The sequence below is a fragment of the Engraulis encrasicolus genome, chromosome 21 (assembly GCF_034702125.1).
Source record: "Engraulis encrasicolus isolate BLACKSEA-1 chromosome 21, IST_EnEncr_1.0, whole genome shotgun sequence".
Lineage (NCBI taxonomy): Eukaryota > Metazoa > Chordata > Actinopteri > Clupeiformes > Engraulidae > Engraulis > Engraulis encrasicolus.
Genome location: NC_085877.1, coordinates 24,810,453 through 24,822,916, shown reverse-complemented (window position 1 = coordinate 24,822,916; position 12,464 = coordinate 24,810,453). Strand labels below are relative to the sequence as shown.

General features: G+C 43.3%; 1 protein-coding gene across 1 annotated transcript; it reads left to right on the top strand.

Annotated features, from left to right (window-relative positions):
- The first annotated feature begins 5,747 nt into the window (after window positions 1-5,747).
- Window positions 5,748-10,580, top strand: LOC134437719 (ly-6/neurotoxin-like protein 1). Its single transcript, XM_063187238.1, has 4 exons — window positions 5,748-5,911; window positions 6,834-6,893; window positions 8,625-8,714; window positions 9,013-10,580. Exons 2-4 carry the CDS (start codon window positions 6,836-6,838, stop codon window positions 9,195-9,197), a joined length of 333 nt encoding a protein of 110 aa, XP_063043308.1. The 5' UTR covers window positions 5,748-5,911; window positions 6,834-6,835; the 3' UTR covers window positions 9,198-10,580.
- The last annotated feature ends 1,884 nt before the right edge of the window (window positions 10,581-12,464 follow it).

Genomic DNA, 12,464 nt, shown 5'->3' with positions numbered 1-12,464 from the left:
TAAAAGTGGTATTAAGGGCGATGTGTTGGCCATGCATCATAAGGTCTTGAAACCATTGGAGGAGCTAACTTGTTGTGTAGAGAAGTCTCATCACTTTGGTGAACAAAAACGGACCAACTAAGCAAGGAATTATGTAGGCCTACATTTAAAGCGTGAAGGGAATGTCACCAAAGTTGTGCATCGTGTCAGGTAAGAAGTGACTTTTGTTTCTTGCTGTGGAGATTGGATTCGTACAAGCGTGTATTGGTATGCTAGGTCTTGCCTGTTGCTGGTGAAGTAGTCTAGCTTAGCCTCGGAGTTGGCTATGGGGTGAATCTGAAGGAGTGCACAGCCGATTGTGTGCCTGGCTTGTCTATCATCACAGTTGTCAAAGTTGAATTGCCGCGGTGTGTAATGGCTGTGCTATTGTTGGATGTTTTGGAATGTTGTACTGGTTCTGTTTTGGCAATTTGTTCCTTTTGCCTCTTGCTGCTGATTTGACCACCACCACCTATTAATGCGTCTTAAATATGACCTACGTTAAATGCAAACTAAAGGTGGCTTTCTCACTCTCCCTGTATCAATAGCCAGCAATGGCTCGAGCTGCTTTGGCGCTTAGCCTACTTCTTGCTCCGATCACATCCCGAACTCTTTGGCCGTCAGAGTGTAATTACATTCGGGAAGGTAGAGCTATGCCTGTGTGTGTGCGTGCGTGCTTTTATGCGCGGTCTGGGAGACAGGACAGGGGTCCTGATCGAGATGCACCTGATCCACAGTCGCAATTGCAAGAAAATCTAAATTATTTGAAAGCCCGGTCACCTCTCACGAGTGCATCGCATAGCCTAGTCAAAGCATTTCACACATTGCACACTGCCCATGCTGAAGAGACAAACTGTCAAGGCAGCGCGATTTGCTCTTGAACACGCCCTCACCTCCACATCAGGTGCGCGTTTCACTTCCGCAAGAAGAACTTAATAATGTCAAAGTGAGATGTTAAAGAAAAAAAAAGTTAAATCTAGCCATCCTTGTTTAGGCTACATAAAACATGAGGAAGTTATTCAGATGTGATTCGCCATTCCTCACCCTAAAATTGATTAGAACGCAGGAAATTGCAGCTAAAAACAGATTTTTTTTTCACAGCACCCCCTGGTCAAAACCAGTTCCTGCGTCCCTGGCTTCGCTACTGTGCTGAACATGTAAAAAAAGGCGCTGCTTGTCGAGCAGGGAAATATTGAAGCTGCGGTGGGGAAACTCTCTCCACTTTGTAGTTTACAGTAGTAACAACTCGGACATTGGTATTGAAATGGAAGTTTTTATTATCATTATTATTATTATTATTATTATTATTATTATTATTATTATTATTATTATTACTTAACACGTAAAAAAATAGTGAAGGCAATTTGTCTTGGTGACAGTGGAGTTAAAAGGCATCCCATGCAGCCGCAGAGGTAGATTCTAGCGGCTTCTCATAGGTATCCACTGATATCGATAGCACATAATAGTGCAGACAACCGCCCTTGATGTAGGCTACTCTGACTGTTCTCATGATGGTTGTTCATCTACCAATTTTACATTTTTTTTTTACCTGTAGGGGGAGGGCCATGGGAAAACAAAATTGAAGTGGGGGGAGGGCCATGGGGGCCATGATTTTTTTTTTTGACCGGACTTCCAGCGCACCAGCCCTCCCCCCCCCGGTAAATAACGTACAGTCCCTAAATAAAATACGGAAGTTCACCTGCAAAGTCGCCCGTCTTGTGACTTTGGCGAGACCTATTGAAGTCAAACATGTACAGAATAAAACTATTAACATGATCAGGGTTAGTTAGTAGCCCCTGTTTCGCAGATAGCGCGCGGAGAAATGTTTGACACCTTCTGGAAGGTAAGTGTTCCAAAGAGACATAAAATTAACAATTGAAATGCATATTCTAAACATAGGGTATTTTATGTAGCCTACAACTCTACATGTAGGCCACGCTGCAAGTTATTGTTAAGTTGGAAGTGCAGTACGAAATGAATACCGTGTTACCAATTCAGTTAGGCTACATCAACAAAATGCCTGTGCATGTAACTTACACATACAGGATGGGATGAAAACGATAAGTTCTTACAGTAAAGTCTAGTCATTTGATTTAAAGGGACACTGTGCAGAACATGGTCAAAAAAGGTACTGCAACAATGCTGCTCATTGAAACTGGGAGGCCTATTGCCAAATTTGGTCTTTTCACGAAAGTTTACTAAGTAATAAACTAATATTTTCAAGTATGGCCCAAGTGCAGTCATTTTTGCAGCTAAAAATTTTCCTGGTGAACCAGTAGCCTGTAAGTAACAGCCCCCTGGGCGTCAACACATAGCTTTTGGTTCACCAGGAAAGCTAAAAATGGCTATTTCTGGAAATTCAAAATATCGGACCATGGAAAAGACCCCCCTTTTCATGTATGAAAGTAAATAAAAGTGAAATAAAAAAAAAAATGAATAAAAGGGAAAAATTCACATTCATAATGAATACTTAAGAGTTTGATGGTGGTGGTAAGTATTCATGAAAAAGGTAACATTAGTGAATGGGTAGCATGCATTCTGGAAATAAACTCATTTTATGGGCCCTAGGCAAAATATAGACATGGACCTTTAAAATATTTTTTGTTAAGATTCACCATGGAGTGCCTGATGCAATAGACTTGTCAGCCTCATGGTAAAACCAGCTCCATGCATTTCACAATGGGTTTGACCATAAAGTGGCCTAGAATATGCTTATGACCGCTACGGCGTTACGTCAAATGCCGCTGTCTGTGGTCCTGAAACAAAGCATGTGACATGCATGCCGGTGTCCTGTCTAAATGAGCGACCCATCGAGATGTGATTCTCTTCTCTACTGAGCATGCGCACGCATGCGCACACCCTCGCGGTGGTTTTCGCGGGTGATTGCCCATCGAATTGTGAGACCGCAAGTTACGACAGGATCCCCTGAGACTGTCAACTTTAGTGACTCAAACTGTAGCGCAAGTTACGATAGGATCCCCTGAGAGTGTCAACTTTAGTGACTCAAACTACGTAGCCTATGTCCTCCTGAGGTTACCACCAGTCATCCATAGTCTAGTTAGCCTACAGCCTGTCCACCGACTGTCATGGACTGAAAGTTACGATACCGGTAGGCTATATCCCCTGGGGGGGAAACGGGAAATAGCGTGGATCATCCAGCAGATCATTGGAAAATCTGCGAAATAGCGTGGCCTCGTACATTTGCTACTTTGTTGCCTAACCGTAATCGCTCACACACTCAGCCTCGAACATTGTAACATCGATCAGAAAAGACTATGTAGAGGAGGCGTTCTCATTGCAAAATGGAAAAAAATCGCCACCTCTGATTGAGCTGTCAAAATGCTCCCTCCACCCTTTTCACTCAAGAATTTGAATCGACTGCATTGTAAAATGCCTCAACATGGTAATAAGAAATGCACTGGTGGGGATGTAATGGAAATATGATTCCGGTCATTAAAAGATGACATCTGCCAAAACAAAGACACAACAATACGCTATCTGGGAATATCTAAACCGCGTTTATCCCCATAGCACATGATTTCATGTAGCAATTTGCCTTAATTGCGAGACCACGTCGCATTGAAACCAAACCAACAGCAAAATGACTGCATTAAACAACCCGTAGCCAGGCCCTGATCCCAAACACTTTCTCCAGTATTTGCGCGCAAACTCAACTCAGTCTCTTTCATATGTCACGTTTCTTAACTTGCTCAAACGAGAGGCTCACGGTTGTCAGCAGCCGCATGTTCTTACTAAACTCCGCACGAACGATTGCACACCCCTGTCCGTGAAATAAACAAAGTAATGGTTATTAAAACAGTCCTACGTGGACCGATTGAAACGCCTTCCGCGGAAAGTCAGGGTCGCTCATTTAGATGAGGCATCGCAAATCGATAGAACACCACTATCGAATAGGGCGACTGGTCGCTCATCTCGACGAGGCAACACATCTCGACAGAACACCGGTGTTCTGTCGAGATGTGTTGCCTCGTCGAGATGAGCGACCGGTCGCCCTATTCGATAGTGGTGTTCTATCGATTTGCGATGCCTCATCTAAATGAGCGACCTTGATTTTCCGCGGAAGGCGTTTCAATCGGTCCAAGTAGGACTGTTTTAATAACCATTAGGCCTACTTTGTTTATTTCACGGACAGGGGTGTGCAATCGTTCGTGCGGAGTTTAATAAGAACGTGCGGCTGCTGACCACTAAAAAACCGTGAGCCTCTCGTTTGAGCAAGTTAAGAAACGTGCCATATGAAAGAGTGAGTTGAGTTTGCGCAAATACTGGAGAAAGTGTTTGGGATCAGGGCCTGGTTACGGGTTGTTTAATGCAGCCATTTGCTGTTAGTTTGGTTTCAATGCGACGTGGGCTCGCAAGGCAACGCCATATGAAATGATGTGCTATGGGGATAAACAAGCGCGATCAGAGATTCCCAGATAGCAGATGCAGATAGCAGATAGAGGCTTTGTTTTGGCAGATGTCTGTCAATTTATGGGCAACACCTCTTTTAATGACCGGGATCATTTTCTAAACATCCCCACCAGTGCATTTCTTATTATCATGTTCAGGCATTTTACAATGCAGTCGATTCAAATTCTTGAGTGAAAAGGGTGGAGGGAACATTTTGACAGCTCAATCAGAGGTGGCGATTTTTTTCCATTTTGCAATGAGAACGCCTCTCAACATAAATAGTAGGCCTATTTTCTGATCGATGTTACAATGTTCGAGGCTGCGTGTGTGAGCGATTACGGTTAGGCAACAAAGTAGCAAATGTTCGAGGCCACGCTATTTCGCAGATTTTCCAAATTGAGAATATGCCTGATATAATTACGGGTAGGCTACAAAAAGCGCTGCTGGGTTGGAGAACCAAGTTAAGTCTGAGTCACTACACAGGTGTATGATCTGCTGGATGATCCACGCTATTTCATACAGATTGAGTCACTAAAGTTGACTGTCTCAGGGGATCCTATCGTAAACTGCGGTCTCACAATTCGATGGGCAATCACCCGCGAAAACCGCCGCGAGGGTGTGCGCATGCGTGCGCCTGCTCAGTAGCGAAAAGAATCACATCTCGACGGGTCGCTCATATCGACAGGACACCGGCACCGGTTAACAATTCCATGCTGCTACATACACCCGACTTATCAGCCTGAGCCTACCTATTGCACAATCGCCCTTCAAACATGACATGGTAGGCCTATAGAATCCTATTTAGAAGTGTAGGTAGGCGCACATCCAGTAAAACAGGTGGATCAAACAAACGTAAAGGAAGAAAGGAAATCCGCTCACTGATTTATTTGAACACAACGTTTCGACCTCAGGCGGTCTTCGTCAGGTGTATAGGTGTGTGTCAGCCCGAGAGTGACAGTTCTTATAGATAAGGAAAGGGCGGGCATAGAGTCAGCTGATATGAAACAACAATGTTCCCAAAATGACACATTATCCCAAGGAATTGCATCTGTGTCCCTCAGAGAGAAAGTGTGCCGCTACAGGGTTGCGGATATCACCGCATCTGATATGACTGCGGTGCTCAGATAGGCCTATATTGGGATCCGTTTCAATCACATGCCAGTGCTTCTGTATAAAACAGCACTTCTGATCATTTCCTCGTGGGACCAAGGACTAGGCCTCTTGCGTAGACTAGGGAAGGCATGGGTTCTTATCAAGGGCTCTGGCATGGGTAACATATACAGGAGCTAAATATAACCGGTGCAGATGTTCGGTAATCAAAAACAGAAGCCCTGGGCGCGGCTTCAACAATAGCCGACTTTCATTTTCTGCTCTCAGCTAGCTCACATCCTGACGTATAGGCGATATTACGCACTGATTTACACGAATTATCTGTTGAAGTCTTTGGGTCTTGTGGGATTTTGAAGACTTGTCAGCTCCTCCGGTAAGTTTAGCCTACTTGTAAGCTATTTCAAACAGGAAAAAGACATGGTTTATTAGCCGTGAATGGCAATATAATCTGGTCTTGAAATACGGAGTAACTGGAATAGTTGATTTTCATGACGCCGGTTCTCCAATCCGCAAATAATAGGCCCTAAACAGTAAGAATAAATTATGATCATGAACGCTCATGGGCCCTATGAATTGAAACAAACCATAAACCTTTGTAAACACATGCGTTAAGTGTCTAGTTTTGTCAAGATTGTTTTAAAACGCAAAAGGCAGACGGGCGTTTTCTGTGTCAAAACGTGATTCTGCACTGACCCAGTAACTGCAGTTTTAGAGCTAAAATTCATATTGAAGATTGGATGCTCTAGCACAGTTTATTCCTAGTGTCTTTGCAGATATGTTTCCCCTCGTTTAATATTGTTAAAATGCAATACGATAAGAATGACTGTGTTGTTCTTATTACTAAATCATATGATTTCATTGAAAGTATCCTGTGATAGTCAGGTCAGTGGAGGTGCCACACCCCGTTTGTCATTGAGTGACACATGTGAAAACCATAGAAAGGAGTCTGGTGTTGAAATGGCCATGTCTTTGGATGGGTAAGAACAACATATTGGCCAGTGTGGGATTTGTGGAAGGAGGGGTTGATGGATATGGAATTGTGGAATGATTTGCCAACATTTCAGTCTTCTTCCCATTTGTCAACAAAATATTGTGTCTGTGTGTGTCAATAATCTATTCTCCGTAGGCCTATTCTTGAAGATGCAGCTTGGAGCATTAGACTTGGGGCATGGCCATTTTAAAGACACAAATAGCCCATAGACACAATTTATGTTTATTAAAATGAGAGGCGTACAGTTGCTCAGTTACTTCATCTTTTTTTCATAACTTCCTCTTTTTTCCTCTTATGTTATAAGAAATGTCTCGCAAGACTGCACTCAGCATTGTCATCCTGGCTAGCCTGGTTTCCACTGCAGGTAACACTTTCTGTGAAGATTCTCTCTTGTCTAAAAGTACTGAGCCTATCTGTAAGAAACTGATCTTTTGGCTCTGTCTAGGTCTAATTCTGAATTTTGACAACTAAACAATACATCTACAATTAAAACCTCAGAATAAATGCGACCCTGGTGATGTAGGCTATGTTTGTTAAAAGTATGTTGAAAGTATTCCAGAAATTGCACCCAGCTAACAGGAACATTCTCACCCTCTCACGGACACTTACTCACTCTCTCATTTATCCTCTGACACTCAAATCTACAGCACATTCACCCTCTCTCACCGCATTGACCCCTCAACACACAATCGTCCATGAATGTCTAACACCTTGCATAATCTGAAAAGAAGGTGCTGGCGCACACTGCTGCTTAAACTTTTTCTTTTATCTTCAGCACAAACAAGTGAGTGACTGACATTCTAAGATGTTATAACAACATCGAAACAGTCACTTGTCTGCAGCAAATAAAAATGAAAAATACAAGCTGCAGTGTGCTCCATTTCCTCATTTTCATTGATATTGTGCTATTGCAAGGCAGCTGGATGATGCGCTGAGTTCTCTCCTAACCTTGATCCATGGATAAGAGTATTAGATGCCATGTTGCAGTCATGGGTGAGCGGTTAGGGCGTCAGACTTGCCTCCCAGAGGTTGCCGGTTCGACTTCCGACCCGCCAGGTTGGTGGGGGGAGTAATCAACCAGTGCTCTCCCCCATCCTCCTCCATGACTGAGGTACCCTGAGCATGGTACCGTCCCACCGCACTGCTCCCCATGGGGCGCCACTGAGGGCTGCCCCCTTGCACGGGTGAGGCATGAATGCAATTTCGTTGTGTGCAGTGTTCACTTGTGTGCTGTGGAGTGCTGTGTCACAATGACAATGGGAGTTGGAGTTTAGCTTTCTGTCGTGGCCGCTATGCTATGTTTTTCATAGATGTTGTGTTACTGCCCCCTACAGGATAATGTGTTCATCACCTTACTGTCAGCGTTATACCAAAGATTTTCTTAGTAGAGTAAGATACCCCAAACCCTGCCTACCCAATGCAAATGAGTGTGCTCATGTTCAGTCTCCTAGGGGGGCTTTGTCTCCTTCTTTGTCTTCTCTTTTTGTGGTGTTTTGGTGGCGGTTTGCATCAGATGTGCGCTATCGCCATCTACAGCACAAAGGGAACTCCATTTATTCTCAACCTAAACTCTCCAAAGGTCTCCTAACCGAAGGTCTCCTAAAAAGGTGTTCACCTTACGCCACACAGATCCAGGAAATGTATGGGCTTGATGTATCTTGCTCTTCTAATAAAATATTTGGTTATACCACCAAAAAGTGGCAGCAATACTTTCATTCCAATCAGCCTTTCATTCCAATACAAAGGAGTGATGGATACGGCATCTACGGTAAAGAAGTAGAGCAGAGTATACTTTTATTAATCCTGAGGGAAATTAAGGTGTCTGACAGCTTGCATAAATAGGCCTACACAAATACAAAACATACACAAAGAACTGATACGCATTATTGCACATTGCAGTAAACATATAGTACATAACTCTCTCTCTCTCTCTCTCCGTCTCACACACACACACACACACACACACACACACACACACACACACACACACACACACACACACACACACACACACACACACACACACACACACTTGTTCATTTTTATGACCTTGACCTGCCATACTTAACAGTGTTTCTCCTCTGCTTCCCTTAAGATTTCCTGCAGTGTTATGTTTGTGCTGGCGATCGCTGCACCGACAAACCAATGAGCTGTCCTCCGCTTCAAGACCGCTGCCTGAAAATGGGTGGGTAGTGACAACAACATTTCTTTTTACAGCAACATTATAGTTTTACCCTACCGCAGTGATTCTCAACCTTTTTCTTTAGAGACCCATATTTTGGCGTTGTAAACATTAGTACTCATACGGGACTCAAACAGCTAGGGCACTGACTGTTACGCCGGAGACCTGGGTTCAGTTCCGGGTCGGGGTCATTTCCCAATCCTCACGGCTCTCTCCCCCATTACTTTCCTCCTCCCCCAAAAAATAACTTAACATGTTTAAGCTCACAACAAATCTTTGGTGAAACCTTCTCTTCTTCCAGAAACCGGTAAAGAAGGAGCCTTCATAAAGTCCTGTGGGCTTCAAGCGGCCTGTGACATTAACATTGAGGCTGCTGGACTGAAGACCCTCTGCTGTGATACGGATCTGTGTAACGGCGCAGGGACGGTTGGCAAGAACCTGCTGCTCCTGCTGGTGCCCCTGGCCTCCATCTTTGTGCTGTCCTGAGATCAGACCTGCTGCATCTCCCAGTCTCCACTGGCCTCTGGGCAGCACCATTCACTTCCTACGCAGTAAAAGAAACGGGGTGTCAATTTCAGACTAAATCCAGATATATGACTGATATATACAGATATATGTTCTAACACTGTGGAGAGTCAAACTCCACACTAATTGTGGAGTTAAAAGTCAGTGTAAAATTCTGCAAGTGGCCAGCATAATGTAAACAGTACAACTCCTATTTACACAATATCGAGCAAAATTATCTGTTACACTGATCAGAGTGCAAAATTATCACTCTATTTGAGTGGGACCAAATGTTATCTGTAACAGAGTACATTTCAACTTTTTTTTACCACAGTTATGTTGTGTAGGTTCCATCCTGAGGCCTTCTCCTCCACCACCATTTACCAAAGTCATACATTAATTATTGCATGTCTAGCGGAGTATTCATTAACACACTTTCACAGAGCATCTACTAACGCACTTTTATCAGACCATTTCACGAGACCTAGTACTGCTAATGCACTTCTATCTACGATACATTATTCACAGGAAGCTGTTTACGTTCACTTGTCCACTCCTGTTTGTCCTCTGTCTTAGGCCCAATCTCAATTCACCCCTTGACCCTAACCCTTACCCCTCCCCTCCGTTTTGGGTAGGGGTAGGGGTATCCCAATAGTCATTAAGGCAGAGGGGTAGGGGTAAGGGGGAGGACTTTGTAGCCCTCAAAAAGGAGGGGTTTGGACAGGCAGACTCCGTTTGGAGGGGTAAGGGGTAGGGTTAAGGCGTAGGGGTAGGGGTAGAAAAATACAAATGGGATTGGCCCTAAGTCCACTCTTGTTTATCCTGTTCTAAGTGCCTGTTCTCTAGACGGAGAAAGCTTGAAAGCATTTAGACTGGACAAAACATTCTTGGCAACCAATCAGACCAAAAAGCCCAATGGGGTAAGTATAAGAATGAAGCTCTGAGAATAGGCTGGTTGGTAATTGTACCTTAGCGGCAAACTCAATGTACGGTATCATCACAGTCAGTGGGAACACTGTGCATGGAATTATCAGTGCCTATCAATAACGAGTCTAATGATACAAAAAAACCTACTTCTGCCTTTTCCATGTCCTACAGGCTATCCATGAGATATGTGTACCTGAAAACCACGCTAGCAATCCAAATGTGACGTTGATGAATTTGTGTTAATTTCTACTTGCCCTGGTGGACTCCTTTATACGTGTCTGGATGTTAACATGTTGCCATATTGTGAGTGTTCATCATGTTTATGTGTAGACAATCAGATGTCAAGGGAATGATTCAATGGTCTGACGGTCTAATGGCATGTCTAAGTCACTAGGCCATTGTCGGGCTATTAATGTGCTTTATTTAGGCCTATATAGCCTATTTATTATATGGTTGTGACGTCATCGGTCGAATGCTCCATTCATTTCAACGGGGCTCCCCAACGTTCGCACGTCTGTTATTTTTCGATAACGGACGGGTTGGTCTATTACAGACCGCTGTCAATGGCAACAAGACTTTTCACTGCTAAAGCGACTTTTCAACAAGACTCTAATCAGCTGCTGTGATAGACAACACCTGTTGTCCTGGCTACCTAGCTGTTGCCTAGCGTTTCACAACGGCACTGTTTTGTTTTGCGCAGCAACAATCTTAACATTAAATAGGCCTAAAGAAATGTCCCCGCCATGTATGAATCATTTAAGTATATCCATATAATAAGCGGGTTAACTTTCGGCGAGTCGGTCGCTTTGTGGAATAGCAGCACTTCAGAGAGAACAAGACCCCTCCGCTCCGTGTCGGGGTCTAAAGATTCTCTCTGTCGTGCTGCTATTCCACGGTAGCGACCTTCTCGCCGAACGTTAACCCTTATTTGATGTCTTGCAACACAATGTATGCATTTATTCCATCAGTTCAATTGTAAATGTACATGATATGGTGTCATTATAGTCTTTCACTTTATGTCATTGTATTGACCTGATACCTGCTATAGCCCTTACGAAAATGGACCATTGTTTATTATGGTATTACTATGATTAGGCCTATCATGGTTCTGCCATGGTATGTCATGGTTACTCTAAGAAGTAGGCTACTCTGAACCTACCATAATTGTACTATGGCTTACTATGGTATTACTGTGATTTTTATGCAGTAACATGGTTCTACCATGGTATTTCATGATTACTCTCCCCTTAAGAAAACGGACCATGGTTGTAATGCCATGGTTTTACTACCACATTTCATGGTGATTCCAAGTACTATCAACCAACCATAGTTCTAGTACAGTAGCTGTCATAGTAGTAGCCCTTACAAAGATTAACCATGGTTGTACTATGAAAACTAATCACGGTTTTACCATAGATTTACCAGGGATTATAGTTAACCATGGTTTTTAGTGTAACCATGACAACCATGGTTTGTGACTATGGTTTAACTTATGGTATATTGAAAAAACTGAAAGAAAAGTCCGCGACACCAAGCTCCTGTTGCTCTTTTTTAATGTGACGTAAGGGCATGCTGCCCGAAACGTCACATTAAAAAAAGAGCAATAGGAGCTTGGTGTCGCGGACTTTTCTTTCAGTTTTTTCATGGTATTTTTGCTGCTCCTGCACCCAATCTTTTTGAGACGGATGTGCGTGTTTTTTTCTCTCTAACTACTTAACTTATGGTATACCCATAGTATACTCTTTACCATAAACCATGGTTCCCCCCAAACCACGTTTTATTTTAACCATGGTCGCCCACCCAAAAAGCCCTTTTTTAAAACCATGGTTTTAAAAAGCATGGTGGGGGGAAGGGGTGCATGGTTAAACCATAGTCACGAACCATGGTTTTCTTGGTTACCCAAGAAAACACGAAAACCCTGAATAACTACATGTGAGTAGCCATGGTGTAATGGCTAGGGAGTTGGACTCTAGATCACAGGATTGCAGGTTCGTATCCTGCCCTCACCATTCCATAGACCTCCATCCATGGCTGAAGCGCCCTTGAGCAAGGCACCTAACATTGATCCAGAGAATGTAACCAAAAGCCTGTAAGTCGCTTCGGATAAAAAAAAGCGTCAGCTCACTGAAATGTAACGAATAACTATTAACCATGGTTAGTTGTCATAGTACAACCATGGTTAATTTTTAGATAGTTAAAAGGAATCTAGTTAAACCATGGTTACATCCATAGTTAAACCATGGGCAAATCATAGTCAAACCCTGGTTGAATCAAGGTTAAACCATGGGCTTACCGTGCTCAAAAAACTAAAAACCATGGTTC

Excerpts from the sequence above, each read along its gene's own strand:
- LOC134437719 (XM_063187238.1), top strand. The coding sequence starts at position 6,836 with ATGTCTCGCAAGACTGCACTCAGCATTGTCATCCTGGCTAGCCTGGTT. Across the intron at positions 6,894-8,624 it reads TAGCCTGGTTTCCACTGCAG|ATTTCCTGCAGTGTTATGTT; the intron begins GTAACACTTTCT and ends GCTTCCCTTAAG. Across the intron at positions 8,715-9,012 it reads AGACCGCTGCCTGAAAATGG|AAACCGGTAAAGAAGGAGCC; the intron begins GTGGGTAGTGAC and ends CTCTTCTTCCAG.